Genomic DNA, 18,999 nt, shown 5'->3' on the forward strand with positions numbered 1-18,999 from the left:
AGAGGAGAGAGACAGAGACAGCAATGTGACCTAGCTACACTACAATTCCCGCCCTGTGCTTATTTGACATGTTTTTTTCTCTTCCCAAAAACAAATCATTTTAAAATATTTGTACAAAATAAATATTTATACAAACTATTTGTGCTTTTCCAAATACTGTATTCAGATTTCGCTCCACCTCTAGTGTTAAGGACTGTGGACAGATGGTTGTAGTCGGGGACAGCTGCAGCAAGGGGGCGGTGTTGTACCCTAAAAAAAATCTGAGTTTAAGGCGTGTACCTATCTATAAGCATGATTTGTGACATCACAACTAGTTTGGAGCCAATTGTGGTCCAGTATGCAACTTAAACAAGTGTAATGTGGATAACTTGAATGGACTTTACAGTGAAGTAGGAGACATCTTGTGTCCAGTAGTTCAACATTTGAAATGAAAAATATTTAAATATTCATAGATTCTGGATTTTTCAATGAGTGGGAAGGATAAGGTGTCTTTTTAAGGATTCTAGCTAGTAATGAAGCTTTTTTTATGGAGAAACCATATCAGACACAAATTATTATTAAAGTATTTTCATATGTCTTAAATGTCTGGAAGATTCTCATTAATTAATCAAAAGGGGACTCCCACTATGAGCCAGGAGTGTTCACAATAGGGTTTTTTTCTTTTATACACATATAACATTAATAATAATCTACAGACCAGCCATGTAGATATTTAGAAAGCATGTGTTCACATGCATACAGGTCTGGATTTATGCTGTAATGACAAGTCTGAATAGGGAATCACAGTATATGCTGTATAGCTGCCTATACCAACTAATATCAATACTAGAGCCTGACTCATACTGGATTTTTGAGGGTGATACTGATATTTGAGTTACTGAAAATTAAAAACTGATAATGCTACATCAGCTGGATTCAACTCCTGTATTCTGCACTAAAGCGGTGTTTCTCCAAAGTTGCTGTCTTTAGTGAGCCACTTGCCCAATCTCTAAAAACCCATGCTGGTATACATCAGCTGCACAGTGAAACATTGAAATACAACCTGCACCTCTTTGCATATTCAAATATTTCCAGAACGCAGAACCCCAGCACACTTCTTCTCATCATCCTTCCAGACTTCATCGGAACATTAAGAAACAGTGATGTAGAAACAGGGCCAATGAATGTGAAAGTGAATTCCTCAAAGGCAAGGGGGAATATTGCGCTGATTAGAACAAGAGATAACATTGTGTGATATGACAGTAGAAATATGTACTGGGACAGAAGTAGTGATCCAAATGGATAACAAGCATCTGTGTAGCTCAGTGGCAAGCCACTTACTCCCAGACAGTTGCATAAATGAACAGTTGGGGAAGTTCTAAAGTCAGGGTGATTTTTCTCTTTTTACATTGTACTAATGTCAGATTTAAGATTTAACACTAGTAAAGAATTGAAATAATGGCCTTTAAGGGACCAAACGTGTAAACAATGACTGATAAATGTGGAGGTGATGTTGTTGTTTTATTAAAATTCAGATCTGGTATACTGGTCACTGAAGTTACCCTCTCTCAATATAATATATTGATGATGTAGACGGCTTAACACTAGAGCCACCAACATTCCAATACCCCCTAGAACCACTGGGGTTTGTTTTTTTTACCCCCTGCCGTAACAGCATCAGCAATCATAAAGATGTCATTTCTTGAAGCACTTACATTGTTCATTTTCATCTATTTTTTTAAATAATAAGTAAGATTTGACAAGATAACTATTTAAAATTTAGTTTTTGGTGTTTATTAATTTTACAGTTGCTTTAGGCTATTTCATTACAGATCGAAAAGGTCAAATACATTTTAAAATTCATCAATAAACAAGGCTACAAGAAACAAACAACAAAATAATTAACACATTAAAATAATTTTATTATTGTAGAAGAAGAAAATTATTTTGGATAATAACAAACGTTACGATATTGTAACCCTAGTTCTCACAACCCTTATGCATATTGTGGCGAGGCAACAGTTTCACATGTGTGTGAGAACGGTTCTGCTTCCAGACAGTGTATAGAGATAGACATAGTAGATATGCAAGCTTGAGCATATGCCAGATCTACTTAAATTTTACAGTCAAATAATTTGTTCAGCAACCCAGAAACCAGAAAGTAACCATGTGTAAATTAATAATTGCCACAATTATCTGCTGCTGGAGTTCTAGAGCAAGGCACTGAACCCCTATATACTCAACTATGCCAAAATTCTATAGAAAAACAGGAGATTGACCAGTGTCTCATTCACTTCTAAAAAAAAGTGTTGGTTTAAATATCGCAAGTGATAAGATATAATCTTTGAAATTAGTTATAAGTATTATCCAGTTACTACAGATCTTTTTCCTCTTAACAGCTCAGTCAAACAAAATGTATAACAGTAAATAAAAGTTGATTGATTTTAAGGATTATGGTAATTTCTGCATGTTCTCCTCTTAAATTTACCATATTGTTTGACGATATTTATCCAGCCACAGGTTGCGTTTTCTATATATGTTTTGAAACAATGCAATATGTTTTCCATAATTTACATGTACCTAGAAATGATATTGCCCATGACCATATTGAGCCTTAATCCAAATAAAAAAGTAAGTTATTTGAGATTCATGTTCATCAAACATGATGCATCAAAAGAAATCCACACATCAATATATGATCAAGTAACACATACATGCACACAACATGCGCATGTGTTATTCAGGCTTTTTCCCAGGCCTGTGTTTGCCAGGCACTGTCAGAGTAATCCTGTGAGCCTAACCATTCACACACACACACACACACACACACATTCCTGTGTTTCCTTAATGGGGATAAACCCTGGGTCTTTATTCTTTCTGGGTCAAACACCCTCAGTTCTCTTTCTCTGTCTCAGCTTTTCTTTTCTGAGGACAACAAAGTTTGGACATTTGTTTAAGGAGGCCACCAACAGTCAAACAAGCAGGTTTAATCAGGAATGATCATCAACATGAAGCCTGGGAATCAGAAAACAGCGTCAAGTGAGCCTAGCATTTTTACCAGAATGATAATATAGATACTAAAAGCCCTAATCTGACACAAAACAAAAACACAAACAAAAAATATTCTAGTTTTTAAAAACAAACTTAAAATTAGACACAGACTTTTATCACACCTTCTGAAATCTAAAGAAAATTTTGACAAATATTGACTTTTATCTATCTCTCTTCTTCATGCTGCCCCATCTCATCATCACTGGGCTGGCTGCTCTGTCACTGTAAAAAAAATAAAAATTCAAACAAATAAACTCAAAACTGACAGCTGACTATAGAAGCACACAGTCTGTGTTGTTTATGAAATGACGCAGACAAGAAACTGACTGAAGCTGAATAGAGATTTATTAATGATGTCATTAAATTATTTGGCAATGAGAAGAAGAAACCCCTCGGGGGGCACCAGTGGATGGACAACAGCACAAAAGTGGTCAGAAATAAGGCTTGAGATCATAAACATCCACCACAAATTCTCTGGAAATTCAGTAATTGAGCAATCCGAACAGTAGTTATGAAGCCATCTGTTCTGGATTGTTCTGTTCTATCCATCATATTATTTAGAACTATATTTTTACAGCTAATCCTAGGTTGTTAAATCTATCTTTGTTTTCCATTTGACTTTTAAGGCTGCAGTTTACCCAACGCCCCACAGATTGTTCTTGTGTGAATGCAGAGTATTCCTGTTAACTTAAAGTTTTATGGTGCAAATCAAAACATGTCAGTGTATGTAAAGTCAAAATGTAAAAGATGTGGAAACTGTAACTGCAGTAATGCTGGTCTTGTCCTGTTATGGTCTTTTCCCTTTAAAACACAGCTGAAAGTTGTCACCCATGGGAGGAAATGGGGAAGTCACACACTGACAACAGGAAAAAAAAATCAAGGAATTTGTGGAATTTTCTCTGACATTATGGAGGTGTCACAGTGGAGATGCAGTAAATTCATTCTGTTTGTGCGAGCAAGTAAGTATTTGTATACGTATGGAATGCTGTTGACTGTGTTTTGTCATGTGTGACACAATGAGTGACATTGGAACCGTTAAAAAGAAGAATACTCACTGACAAACAACACCTGCTCTGTGTGTGAGACAATGCCAGAAAAACACCTGCTGCCTTTACAACCTGCAAACACATCCTGTGGCCCCTCAGAGACGCAAGTTCAATTCCCTGACTACTCTGTGACACAAACAGAGGCACAAAAGAAACAAATTTTTAACTACAGAACTTTGACAGCATGGTGGAGTTCATTCCATGTCAAATCATCTTCAGACATTCACAGACACATGAGAGATTCTTTCTACATCTGTGTAATAAGACAGCAGGAAGCAAAGGTGCTTATCCAACTCACCAAAGAGGTGAACATAAATCAACAGCAGTGTCTCTACTTGTTTGGCTGTGAACAACAAACGATGTAGGCAGAAGAACAAAAGCAGTACACACTGTTGTGTTAGCAAGCAGTCATTCAGAAACTTGTTCGTGGTCAGATGCTTAATTACCTCAACTGGCTCCTGAAGGTGAAGGAACAGCGTTGCCCAACATCTGCTTGAATACAACATTTCACTCTGTCATGTTCATGACCATAGGTAAGGGTTGAAATGAAGCTGACTGGTAAATCAATTGGCTCTCCTTCAGGCTCAGCTCCTTCTCCACCAAGACATTTTGATACAATGTCTGTCAATTCTCCACCAATCTGTCTGTGTCAACCAAGCCTCCAGGAACAGTGCCGGGCTGTGAAGCCAATTTGACATAGTGGCCAAACCGTGTAATTACAAGGTCATGTGACGGCCCAAAAAGACTTTTTCCCATAGACATTAAATTTACCTACATTGTGAGAGAGACGTCTGCAAATCAGCTGATAATTTTTTTGAGCATCACAACCCCTGTGAAATGACTTGTCTCACTATCAGAATTTGTTCCGTTTGGTCCGATCACATTTCTAGAAGAGCCGCATGATTAAATTGTTTTATCCCGATTCAAGTTAGCTGGAGGGCTAAATCGGAAGTAGTCGGCTCGGCCAGTGAAAGTCACTGGTGCACTTGCTCTATGGGCCCAATGATCCCGAAAGATCCGGGTAATTTTATTCCTAGAAGTCAAAATTCTTTGGCTTCATGCGCCACTGAGCAACTTTCATAGGAATGAACGGGGCTCCACCCCCGACGCTGTATCTAGTTCTCTTTATACATCCATGGTGCCAACACAAGATACCTGTTTAGCTAATGAAAAGATCATGGTTTGGGTTGATGTATCAGCGATGTGGTTGAAGTTGTTTAAGCAAGCGCCCAAAAGTGACATATATTTTTACGTTAGAGTCACAGCGCCCTCTAGCGGCCGTGGTAATTATAACTTATATACTTAATGAAAAGACTAATTTTGTTGTTTTTCTTGGGAGGACAGTCTCTCTTCACTTGTAGCAGCAGCTCACTCCCAACACAGAGGGAGCTATCAATCATTTATCATTTATCAGCAGGGTACATATGGCCTGTTTTTCTCTTGATCTGTAACAGGTCTTGGAAGTATATAAAACTGTATTTTCCTGCCATATTAGAAAGTTCACCCGACACTTTTGGCAGTAGGTCATTTTAAACAATTTGAGGACTTTGAGTCAGTCTGAGCTAATTCACTTTAGCTAATTTTGTGTTTCTATTACTGATCCCTGTCAAACTGTGTTATTTCCTGACCACTACATCAACCAGACTAAGAGTACAGCCATGCTAGCAGCTCTGTGACACTGTACTTAGACATGGCATTGCTTTGAGCTAAATGCTAACATCAGAATGTTAACATGCTCACAATTAGCCTACAATGTTAACATTCAAATAGGGTAGTGTGTATTAGATTAGTGTGTTAGTGTGCTAACTTTCACTAATTAGCACTAAATACAAAGTACAGCTGAGGCTCATTAGTTCTACAGCTATTTAGTCCTAATACAAAGTATTGGACAAAACACAATATTGACCTGATGGCACTAGATGAAAAGTCAGAGGATTACGAAAGTTATTAATATTCGTTCTGTGGGCAACATGAATGTCTGTTCCAAATTTCATGGCAATCCATTCAGACATGTAGCACTGAAGCAAAAAAATCTTCAAATGTTTAAAAACTAAAATAAAACACTATCATCTACACTGACAAATAGTAAGAGAATGCAAGAAATTGTCAAAAGCTTCAATCACGCTTAAGAATTTAGAAATAAACAGAGAAACTAAAGATCTCGATTAGTATGTGATGCTTATTTGCAGCCCCACTTTGTGATTCAGCTGTGAGGTGGACTGTCATGCTTCATACTGTGGAAATCTTTGGAAACACTATGATTACATTAGTTAACTGTGTTGCTCAACAAAAGTAGGAAATTCTGTTTTAAACATTGTGTTTGTCCCTTGAGCTGTTCCTAATAATAAACTTAAACCTCCAACAGGCATTCTTACTTCTGTAAGACAATATCAGTTTGTCCTTGATAGGCTGCATTCATCTTTTTTATTTTTAGTTTTTTGCAGGAGAAAATCCAGTTTAGAGCTGTGTAACCCAGAGGAAAACAGGTGGGATGGACTGAACAGCTGTGTAAAGTGCACCATCATTGACGACACAGTGTTAGAGTCGATATCTGGAATAAACTCTCCTTGAGTTTAATGAGCCGAATTGTTTTCTGTGCAGCAAAACAAAGGTTCTCAAGGTTTTCTTTGAGTGTGCACATTAGGAATTTCTCAGTTATGATGTCTGTTTTCTATTTTGCCATGTGAGACAATGGGACTCAGAGTTTAAGGCCTGGTTCATACAATGGTAACAAAGGAAATATCAGAGGGAGTACCTCCATGACTCGTATTGATGTTCCATTTCCCATCCACTTGGATTCAAACACCAGTACAATTCCAGTGAAACATTCTGTTGAGGTGAGTCATACACACCAACAACAATAGCACATTTCTCAACTCCTGTGGTGCATGCAAATATAAATCCTATTGGGATTCATTTATAATTACTCCCAGTGCTTACGTAGAGCCGGGGACTGGAGCCATTTATGTCATTTCATCTTCAAAAGCAACACCGATTGGAGCAAATCGGTCCTGCTTTGGGACGCTTGAGAAGTGTTGTTTGATGTGTGAATCAGCTTTGAACAGTTAAAACAGTGGCACTGAGCCGATGCTAGCTGATTAGCTCAGTAACAATATGCCCATTTAGGAGCCAGCATCAGCTGATTTTATGCAGTATTTATTTGACCCTGCTGCTGCCAGGTTTGTGCTCTGAAATCTTCTCATTAATTACAAAACATACTTGCACAGGAGGCATTTTTGCATTTGTGACACTGACACCATATGGGAAAATGGATTTTAGAGCTCGAAAATAAGCGTCAGGGGTGAGTGTAATTACAAATTCCATTTCCTCACAGGATTTTGAGCATTTGGTTGTACAAACATTCAGCCAAGGAAAGGTTATGGAGGGACATTTTGAAAGCTGAGACATTTCAGCAGCGGTGGACGGGACGGCAGCTCAGAGGTTTAAACCATATAAAAACAAAAGGTTTTAACACATTTCTGGATTAGGATATTTGCTCAGGCACACAGAAACACACCCACACTCCACATCACAAAATCCATCAGTGTACAGTTTCCCTGCCTGCCTTCTGTTCTGGACGGATCACACCAAACTTATGGAATCATTTATAATTTTTATAGTCTTCGCTGAAAAGGATCGTCGATCATTTAAACTCAATGAGGAACACTGTTCATGCACTCCAGGATTATTGTGTAAATGTAAATCATGATTTAATTAGAACTCTTAAACCCCAAAACCAACTAACTTTCCAAAGCAGATTTGATATTTGATTTCAAATATCACATGATGTTGGTTCAGATCAAATAGTTTTATTTTATGAAAGGTTTCAAAGTCACTGCTTTGGATGAAATTCTTTCTCCCTCTCTGTCTTCACTACACTACATTACATTGACCCACGCCCCCTTTAATCATAGCCTAAATCAGTGGTTCACAAACTTTTTTCACATCAAGGACCCTTACACTGACACAGATTAGACCATGGATGGAATTATAGCGAAAATAAATTATTCCTCTTTTTGCTGGGGACCCCCTGGAAACCCCTCAAGGACCCCAAGGGTTTCCACTTTGGACCCCACTTTGAGAACCACTGGCCTAAATTAATCAAACGGTGTTGTGCTGCCATCTATTGGTCATATGATGAAGTGAAATTCTATCTGTGTCCTGTACTTTCTAATTTACAGTGTATGCTGGTACACTGATACATTTTAACTTTTTTGATGATGTTCCAATAATAACTTCCAATGTGAGCAAAAGTGCAACAGCATAATCTACAAATTCTATTTGACCAAACATTACAAGATGCTAAAAACAACAATGATCACTATTCCAATATTACTGATGATTATTTATATGTTTTGTAGTATAAACAAGCATATTTTCCTGATTTAACTTTTACTGAAGTAAGATTTTGAATGCATGCCCTTTATTTGCAATTGAGCATTTTACAATGTGCTGTTACTACTTTTACTTAAAGGATTTGAAAATTTCCTGTACCATTCATGTACAGTTTGAAGGTATTTGTATTTATTTGACTATTGCCACTTTCAGTTTTAGTAATAGCCTACCATTAGAATTGACTACACACAATCTTAGCTGCAAATAGAGAAATATACACGAGATATTGTTTATAATTCTGTATGTTTACTATCTCTGTGCGTGTAGACCATAATCTGGCAATTGAGAGATCAATAGTGTGTCTGTGGTGCTCCAGCCTATTATTGAAGGACTAGTTGTTTGGATGGAGGTCATGCTGAAGTAACAGACATAAAGGCCTACTCTTTGTTTGGGAAAAATACTTTAATAGAGTGAATCAGTGATCAGGATCTGCTCTGTCAGGTGTTATATGTGTGTCTAGACTCTATTGATAAATGTGGCCGGGTGTGTGTCAACACGGGAGGTGCTGACATTCTGTATATACTGTATAAAGTGTGTTTCTGTCACTACGCCAGTTCCTTTAAAGTGCGCAACAACCTTGCGCACATCCGGAAAAACATAACCCACGTGTTGTTGATAGCGCATGGGTGTATTAGCTGCGTCAATACTCGCAGACAGAAACAATAGCCGCCGGAACTTAAGCATTTTGCCTTCAAAACAAAATACAGGTATATTTAAAACACAGTACTTCATAATTGTTTCACCGAATATTGATTTCCTATCTTATATTTATACATAATTCTGTATCCTACTCCTATTGAATGCGTTTATTCATAAAGGGTGTGAAAATGACAAAACAAAGAAGCCTATGGTTTTTACACATTTTCCATTTAAGGCTTTATTTTGAAGGTCGGTAGCTGGCGGAAATGCTCTGGTTTGTTGGGTAACTTGACACCGGTCTGGACCTTCATGAGGCTCCTCGCAGCACGGATCCAGTAGCCTCACAAACGAACAGGTATTCCTTCAATAAATCTTTGTTACTTTGCTTACAAGCTGCATATTTCTTTTGCTGAAAAAGGTTCTCAAACACAAGTCAGCAGTGTCGTTACTTAAATTTAACTCAGCTAGCCCCAGTCAGCTCGTTAGCTAATTAGCCGACGGATGCTAGCGTGGCTGTAATGAAACACCGCAGTTAACGTTTCTTGTAAGTTTTGCGTGCTGTTCTACCTTTTTGACTTCTTGACTTCACTGACGTTTGTAGTTTTGTACGGGAATTAATATCAGTTGTGACATAGTTTTGCAGTTAATTGAGAAAAGTGTGTTATAGTAGTCTAAAGGTAACGTTACTTTTTAATTTAAAAGCCCATTTATTCTACTTTTTCCGCACTGCAATGGCAGTGTTATCTGCTCTTTCCTGTAAATCGATTTTTACAGTAAGTGTTACAGTAAGTGTTTACAGTAAGTATTACAAGGCTAGGTGCCATTTTGTATAAACAGCACACCATTATATTGAATTCTAGTTATTTTAATTATTGGGTAATATGTAAATAAATAACGCCAGAGAAAATGTCCATGACAATTTCCCAGAGCGAAGTTGACATTGAAATCATTTGTTTTGTCCGACCAAAACTCCTTAATCCAAAAATATTCCTTCTTCTCTCATAGAGGACTTAAAAAACCAGCATGGAATAAACTGTCAGACTTCTCCTGCCTCTTTGCAAGTTTTTACACTTGTTCGTTGCCTTCAAAACCAGCAAATATTCACATTACTAAAACTGAAACCGGTGTATTAACACTGAATTTTCCAGTGAATAAACACTCTTATCTGTAAAGGTTTAAAATGTGTGTACATTTAAGATGGAGGAAAAGCTATCACAGGAGAATGGACAGATATCACCAACACTCAAGGAAGAGGAAGAGGAGATGGAGGTTACCGTGAGCACACAACTAGAACATCTGATCGTAACACCAGACAGCACAGACACGTCATCAAACACACAAATGCATCCAAAGGAACCGGGTGACGTACATACAGACTCAACAGCAGCAATGCCTTCTTTAGTCAGTGTGTGTAAGACAGAGAACTATGATGACGGCGATTCAGAAGATTCAGACAGGTATCTATACTCACACACACACACACACACACACACACACACACACAATTTGACAAAAGGGTGAAAAAAGCAAAAGAATGAAAAGTGACTCTGCTCCTTCCTCTCCTGTCCTCAGTGACAGCTCTTCCTCCTCCTCCTCCTCTTCTTCTTCCTCCTCCTCCTCCTCCTCTTCTCCATCTGCTCTCGTGTTTGAGGAGGAAGATGATGAGGGTTTCAGCCAACCAGCCCCCATCAAAACCAGAGATGAAGTCCTGCTTGAGGTCAGTCTGTGATTGTGCGTTTGTGTGTGTTGATAAGGACAGAAGAACAGTAACTGGAGTCAGTGGATTTGTATATAAATCTTAGTGGAACAGTAATGTTCTGCTTTTCCACTGTGGTGATGTTTGGGAAGAGAACCTAAATAATTTCTGCTAAGCCTCCGTTTTATATCACTTCCCTTCCTAACTATGATATTAAGCCCTTTTCAGTCAGATGTGGAATGTGAAAATTATACTCCAAATCATTTTGTGATTTTGTGAATAGTTGCCTAACCTAAAGGTTTCCCAAACATCTTAGCTGTAATTTACTATATAACATCATGTGAGGAAAGACATATTAAAGAGATATTGCAGTTATCCCTAGTATGAAATTGTAGTTTTTCTGAGAACCTTCAGTGCACAAGCAAAGTGGAGGTAAACAGTATAAAGTACAATTGTCAAGAAAACAGTAAGAAAAGGTTGCACATGACCAGAGCTGGCTTTCATTTTCAATACTACTGTGAATACAATACATCACTGTTTAGGGCTAAAATCAATAACACAATTATCGCATTTACCTTGGTAATGATTAATCAAACAATATTTTATTAAATACAGCAAAGCACAATATTCTCTGTCCTTGCACTGGAGCTCTTATTCATATATATATATATATATATATATATATATATATATATATATATATATATATATATATATATATATATATATATATATATATTAAAAAAATTATAGTGAACCATAAACAGGAGATCATGGAATACGACATGACTCATATTTCTTTAACATATTCTGTTGTTGTATTGTGTTTATTGTGACCATGTACAGTGTTAAACATCAACAACAAAGCCAAAAACACACAGGACATATTATACAAAATACAAAGCTACACACAACAGCACATCACACACACCCACAATGTCATCTAGAAATGAATAATGTAAGCTTGTCAAATTAAAAGCAAGATTATTTGTGTTCATGAGAAGAACATGAGATGAAATTTAGATTCAGTGGTTACAGAGCTGAGTAGCTTTTAGTAGATTTTTTAATTTGGTTTTGAGAATACTGATTGAACTGCAGCTCTTCATATCATCAGGTAGGACATTCCACTGAGTTGTGGCTTTCACAGAGAAAGCTGACTGTCCAAATGCAGTGTGACATCAGGTATAGAGGATATTCTGGAGGATCTAATAGAACTTACTGCGCACACTAAGTCACATAGTGGACGAGGGGCCAAACCATTTAAAATTTTATAAACTAGGCACAAATTTGAGAATAATCTAAAATTGTCAAAGCTCAGTAAATTGTATTTCTCCAGTACCCTACAGTGATGGCTTTTTGTCCAGAGTTTTTACAGTTTGTTTGTACAAGGACTCAAGAGGTCTTATAGCTGTTTCTCCAGCCTGCTCCCAACATGTGATGCAATAAGACCAATGGGAAAGAATCATAGCATGCATAAATATCTTGGCTGCATCCAAAGAGAGACAATTAATAATATGTCTAAAATTTGCTAAGTTGAACAATTTTTTAACATATTTCTTAAAGTTCAAATTTGGATTCAGTGTCACACCAAGATATTTAAAATCAGTGACTATGTCAATCCTTTCACCTTTGATGAGAATATCAGTGTTAGTGTAAAACATACCTTTTTGTCTTGTTTATATTTAGATTCAGACATGATTGACTGAGGTAATTATTTTCCACACAAGTCAGATTCACCAAACATTGTTCATTTCTAATGTTTAGACATTCACCACAAGCTCACACAGACTGCAGAAACATCTTACTTAATTCGGGCCCATTGTGGTGTTTATTTTCCTGTTGGCGTGACGTCTCTAAACCCTGTGAACAGATTAACTGTTATACCAAAAGCTGACAATGTCATAATATTTGTGTGCAGGAGCTGCCAGCAGCGGAGGAGGTGTGTGTGTCGTTACCAGAAGACGCAGAACTGCAGCCAGTTGGAACAGTCTCTAGTATTCTGCAGCAGCTGGGTAAATGAACACACACAGGGTTCACTTCAACATCTGATTTTTATTATCTTGTCAGCTCTGTCTTTAACCGCTCTTCTATGTCTGCAGTTATCATCCAGTCTCTGAAAGACACGCCCCCTCTGACCGATGACAGCATCATCTTTCGATCTGATAAGCTGGCTATAGGCAAGGTGCGTGGAGCGGCAGGTGTAACGCCACCTTCTTCATTTGTGTGTGAAGAAGTGTTTAATGTTATCTGCTTATTTGTGTCCTGTCTCTTGTCTTTGTGTCTCAGGTGTTTGAAGTGTTCGGTCCAGTGTCCAGTCCACTGTATATTCTGCGTTTTAACTCTACAGAACAGATAAGCAGCAAGAGGCTGACAGAGGGACAGACTGTTTATTACGCACCGACCATTAAAGAGTACACAGGATATATCCTCACACAACAGCTTAAACTGTGAGTACACACACATACACACATATTGCAAAGAGTATTAACATTAGACAAATATACTGATTATTTACAGTTCATTTGTTAAATAGTTGTCAGCTTTTAGTGTATTGAAGTTTCTTTCTGACTGAAGGTGGCCAATAGGTTGTATTGAAAATACTTTTTTTCTTCAGTTTTAAGGGATCTGATGCATCCTGGAAAAATGACCAAGAGCCACCAGAAGAGGTAAGCACACAGACAGACTCTGCTGTATTTAATGAAACAACCAAATTCCTCATGAACTATGCTTTCTTTCTGTCCCTCGCTCTGCCTGATGTTTTTAGGCTTTGTGTACAGAGAGGCAGACACACACAGTGGCGTTTTTATCCAGTATATGTCCAGTTTTTCAGCATGAGCCTGTTTGATCATTCCAATTATGTTCATTTCAAAGTCTATATTTTTAGTTTTGGACTCCACTAGAGTAGATCTGCATGACTCACAGCTCAGAAAAAAACTCCTTATTTATCTTATACTGACCCTTTTTGCAACCCCTCAGTATAGCCTCACCACAGCGTTTTTTTTCCGAGGCCAACTTATTTTTTTTTAATTGTTTGCAATTGGAGCATCGTGTGTTTATACTATGCTGCAAATAGCAGCAATGTGGCGAGGTGCTGGGCGTCTATTCTGCACTGAGCACTGAGTGTTTTGGGGTTTTTTTCTGGTGGTTGAGAGTTGAAAAATATCTAACTTTGGATGAAACACTCCACTCATCACTGTCACTTTTCAACCAACCGTCCAGTCACAGTAGAGGAGGGGCAGAAGAAAATACCACAAAACCAACCGTCATCAATCTGTACTTGATAATTAAAATAGTATGATTAAAATCATTCTTCATTTCAGGTAATTTATTTTCTCTTGATTTAGACTACTTGTTAGTGTAAGAAAAAAAACAACTCTGCCGCAGGAAATATGCAAATTTTCAAAGGTTTTGGATGGCTCTTAAAAGAGAGAGTACTGATGGTGGTGGTCCTGATGTCAGTCCTGAAGGTGGTCCTGATGTTGGTGGGAGTTGAAGAGTCATTGGATGACAGAATGCTACCATTCAACTTCACCTACTGGAGAGGAGAAGTAGTTGGGCATCAACTACTACCAGGACGATGGTGGAGAAGCTCCTTATGTAATGTAATACATGGAGCCTGTTGATGATGGGGCCTGTATTGCAACATACTTCCCATCAATTGCTCCCAGACTGCTGGGGAAGTTCTTTAGTCTATGGAAGTCTCCTGCAGTCCTCTTCCAGTGGTGTTGTTCAGGGAAGGGCATGTACTACTGGACCATGACAGACCGGTGTTTCCCCTATAATAGTACAGGCCTAGCGGGCCGCCAGGCCAACGAGAACCCCCACCAGGCCAAAAATATTTTTAATGCCAAAAATGACACCATTCATTCGGAAATCAATAGCGTGTAAATAATAGTCTGTGTCATTGCCTGGGAAGCTGCAGGTAGTGTAACTCCTTTTAAGGAATAGGGCAGTGCGTAAGCGAGTGAGTGGTTAAGTGAGAGAGCGAGCGGCAGAAAAGTGATGGTGGATGCGAGTGCAGCAAAGGAAAAGGTTAGCAGTAAGTTGTCAGTCTGGCAGTAAATGTACAGTACAGACTACAATGTGTCAGTTAATAAATGCTGCAGCTTCACAAGACCAAGGGGGAGGAAGGTGGTTAGCTCCGAAGTTAGCAACAATGGGTTAGCCTAACCTGAACACACTGAACAGAGAAATACAGAACAGAGAAATGTGTGGCCGCGGATTCCGTATCATAGCAACCAAAGCGTCTCAGCTGAAAAAACACTGCACCTCCGAAGTGCCCTGAAGCGCTCCCAACTGGGTGTTTTCAGAAGAGCGCCTGGCATTTTCAGCTGAGGAAAAAAAGCTTTGGTGGACACAGGGCACAAGGCCACATTCAGACCAAATCAGGCGTTGCGGCCATTTGAATGGGAGTAGTGTGTTTAGGCGGTGGGGGTTTGGCCACAGCGGTGCCACACCGGCCTGTGGCAAGAAAGTTGATCCAGGAGAAACACATCTCGACGTCACGCTACAGGAGGACAAAGACGTTACAAGGAAGAATGGAGGATGTTTCTCTTCGTTTTGATAATGTATAAGTAAAGTTAGAATTTGCTGTCTTGCCTCCCTACACATTTTAAAAAGACGAGAGTGCTGAGAGCGCCAGCGAGTAAAAGAGAGAGAGAGGGAGAGCACAGCTGTGGTGGAGCGTGTGAGAGATTGAATGAAGAGAGGGAGCAGAGGTAGCGAGAAAGCCAGTGAATCAGATCAATAAAGTGTTATTTTTTGATTGTTTCACAGCGGTTACATTCTAGAACATAAATAAATAGACCCACACTTCCACACAACACTGTGGTGGTGCACCGCAAGGCCTGATTTGGTTTGAATGCGGCCTAAGGCCTCACAGGGATTACTTCTACATACATTTACCTCATTATTTGACACTTTGGCCACGTTTCATATGAACATCCGACATTGTAACATTACATATATGACTGAAAATAAGGAAAAGCGTAATAGGTCCCCTTTAACTCCTTTCACCTTGCTGCAGCTGGTTTGATCCAAGGTGAATGGAGTTGTGCAGATAAGTTTTAGTACTTGTTCGGCATAACATTACACCAGGTTTCCACCCACTCAGACTCCTTACTGCAATTTTTAAGTGGAAAGAGCAGTTTTAAAGGCTTTTGTTGGCAGAGATGCACAAACAGACCTCTTCACAATCAAGTCAGTTTTATTTATCTAGCCAATAAGTTTTTTGTAAATGCAACTAAATGCAATGCAGCACATTTCCCCACAGATTCAGTACACACTCTTTGGGTGCTCTTATGATACTCTAATATCTTAAGTGAAATAATGAATGCCTCAAAAGTGATGTCTTGTCTTCTGTGAATGAAGTGCAACCCTCTCCTGTCATCAGCGGTCTATTTTTGTTGGAAGCTAGTGGATGTGTTCTGCTGATAGAGCCTTTCAATATCTTTCTCTCTGTCTCTCTCTCTCTCTCTGTCCAGGCTTTAGATTACAGCGATGATGAGAAAGAGCAGGAAGCCAAGAGGAAAGTGAAAAACTCCAAAAAGAAGAGGGACAATAACAAAACAGGTATTCACTCACACAGACACAGAGGTCCTGGATGTTGATAATTATTGAAAACATCCTTAGTTTAGGAAGAATGCATCTCCATATGTATATATGTGTGATCAGAATGAGTTTTTAAAACCTGTTTGGATGCATGTGAAAGAAGTTTAAAGTCATAATTTCCTTTCAAATAAGACACACATTTATCCATCCATCTCAACTTTTTTTTTTTCTTACATTGCTTCATCTCTCTTTTTGCGTCCAGATAATCCCGCCCACATTACCCAGAACACCTCGCAGCATCAGCAGCATCAGCATGACGTCAAGGATTTCCCGCCAAGACACGCAGGAGCTCCGTTCAGGCACCAGAACCCGAGAAACAAACACCCACCAGTCCGACACACACACACTCCACCCAGACACACACACCCGCCACCTAGACATATGAATATCTCCCCCATGTACCTCCCTCCTCCCTGCCCATACCCTCCCCCTCCTCCACTCCCTCCTCATCATTTTCCCCCACCCAACTTCCCTCTCTACCCTCCTCCTCCTCCATCCTTCTTCAATCCGTCTTTCTCCTCTCCTCTCTGGCCACCAAACGCTGTCCCCTTCTCTGATCTCCCCCCTCCTCCTCCCCCACCTCAGTGATATTTCAACACTCACTCTGCTGGTGAGTTTATATTCTGCTTTATTCTTGTCAGAAGAATATGCCATCTTTTTTGTAGACTGTCAGACCGGACAGTTGGACAAATCACCCTCGTGTGCCAATAACTGGCTCTGCTTTTTAGCATCGCACAGTCATTGATTACAAATAAATATTTACTTAAGTTACGTTTATGTTTAAAGTGATGTGCAGTGACCAACCACAACTATGAGTTAAATTTGTATTTTTTATTTGTTGGTTTGTTTTATTGATGTGTCATAAAGCTGTATTTTTGCCACATCTATAGACGTTATTAGATTTCCTGTTGGAGCAGTAGTCAGTAGTCAAAATGTATAATCCAAGCAAATGTGACACCACTGTCAAGCAACACACCAATTATGATTACTGTCACTTACTCACACACACAAGTACGCAAACACTAGAGACGCATTGTGAAGTGAACCTCAATGGTGGCACAGAGTTGTGAAAGAGCAACGTGTCATTGTGTTTCCTGCAAACCTCTAGCCTTCTATATTTTTGAAGGCTTGTGTATAGACAAGTAGACAAATTATTATATTATAATTATTATACACAATAGACAAATTATATTTGCGTTAATTTTTGGGTTAATAAATTATTTGAGAAAAAAGTCAATGAAATAATGTTATATCGATAGAGTCATGACTTTATAATGTAGTCTAATGTGTAGTAGTTGCTAAATATTGAGTAACTTTTAATGTGACTGAAAATGGAGCAGGAAGATCTTTTGTCTAATTAATACACAAAAAAATTCTGTTGAAAAAAATATACTGCCTCATTCTTTATATGTATCCCAGTGTGTCTCATCTGAAGCGTCTTGTTGTCTACATAAGTCATCTGCAAACGATGAAGGAGTGATATGATGATTTTCAGGTCTGGAGAAAAATGGAACATTTGTTCCATCTGAATTCACTTACAGCTACATGATCTACAGCTCTTCCAGGATTTGTTAAAAAATAATAATTTTCAGTTGTGGTTGAGCGATTTCAGCCATGAATTGATGTAATTTGTTGAGATGTGTTAAGTGATGAGATATTTGGACTGAAATCTAACTCCTGTACAAATAGTGATTTTTTTTTTTATTTTTCAGCTGGAAATGAACCCTGAAATTCATATATTTTATATCTACTAGTATTTTTTTGTACCGGAGCTGTTTGTAAATGAACATGTTAACATTTGCACCATGTGATGAACTGCGTCAATGGGAAATAAATGTCTTTGTGGAAGATGTATATCAGTGTTGTGATGCACTCTTTGTGCAACATATTTCGGTCACACTGTTGTGTAAAGCTGCTGCTCTGTTCGCTGTTCAACAAGTTTTTCTCAACAGGACGTTTCTAAACACACTGATGCTGGAATCTGGTACTAGACAAATGTTTTCATTAATTTGCTGAAGTCCTGAGATTCAATGTCTTCTTCCACATAGATTTAAATGTAGAAGCTATCAGGCTAGGTCACACAGGCAATAAGGAATGCTAGAATGACATCATGATTTGATTTGATGCCTCATCGTGATGTCATTCAAACAGAAAAACATTGATTTTCATTTTGATTTATAGGTAGCATATTTATGAATTTGTCAAACTACAAAGTTTCAGAATGATGCTTTGGAGGACACTGACATGTTATTTGAGTTTTAATTTTGCAAATGAAAATGAGAAATTTCAATTTGAATTATTTCAATTTACTATAGTCAACCCTGGACTTCCATAAACACAAGCCCAGAATGTAACATCTCAAAATCTCAGACAAATAATCTGTTCCTGTGAAATTTGTCATTGTAGCTGATATATCAGCTTGTCTAGTTAGGTGACAAAGGTAATTAAATACCAGAGACAGTATTTTTCCTGCAGTCCAACTCTCTTTAATAAATCACTAAACTGTATGCATACGGGCTCCCTGAGCTCTCCAGCAAGAGGAACAGCTCGCACAAACACTGAATACTTTCAGCCTCCACCCAA

General features: G+C 38.4%; 1 protein-coding gene across 2 annotated transcripts; it reads left to right on the forward strand.

The window, feature by feature from the left end:
• Positions 1 to 9,360: 9,360 nt before the first annotated feature.
• naf1 (nuclear assembly factor 1 homolog (S. cerevisiae)) lies at positions 9,361 to 17,553 on the forward strand. 2 transcript variants are annotated; one of them, XM_042399642.1, is made up of 9 exons: positions 9,361 to 9,465; positions 10,308 to 10,567; positions 10,683 to 10,827; positions 12,725 to 12,818; positions 12,906 to 12,988; positions 13,093 to 13,253; positions 13,421 to 13,472; positions 16,290 to 16,377; positions 16,619 to 17,553. In XM_042399642.1, the coding sequence occupies exons 2-9, from the start codon at positions 10,308 to 10,310 to the stop codon at positions 17,002 to 17,004; spliced, it is 1,269 nt and encodes a 422-aa protein (XP_042255576.1). In that variant the 5' UTR covers positions 9,361 to 9,465; the 3' UTR covers positions 17,005 to 17,553. The 2 variants fall into 2 exon arrangements, with proteins under 2 accessions (XP_042255576.1, XP_042255584.1); XM_042399650.1 differs by lacking the exon at positions 9,361 to 9,465 and adding an exon at positions 9,482 to 9,654.
• Positions 17,554 to 18,999: the final 1,446 nt, after the last annotated feature.

Source organism: Thunnus maccoyii, chromosome 2, assembly GCF_910596095.1.
Source record: "Thunnus maccoyii chromosome 2, fThuMac1.1, whole genome shotgun sequence".
NCBI lineage: Eukaryota > Metazoa > Chordata > Actinopteri > Scombriformes > Scombridae > Thunnus > Thunnus maccoyii.

Coding starts and splice junctions, on each gene's coding strand:
- naf1 (XM_042399642.1), top strand. CDS start 10,308: ATGGAGGAAAAGCTATCACAGGAGAATGGACAGATATCACCAACACTC. Junction 13,254..13,420: donor CTCACACAACAGCTTAAACT/GTGAGTACACAC, acceptor TTTTTTCTTCAG/TTTTAAGGGATCTGATGCAT. Junction 16,378..16,618: donor GAGGGACAATAACAAAACAG/GTATTCACTCAC, acceptor TTTTGCGTCCAG/ATAATCCCGCCCACATTACC.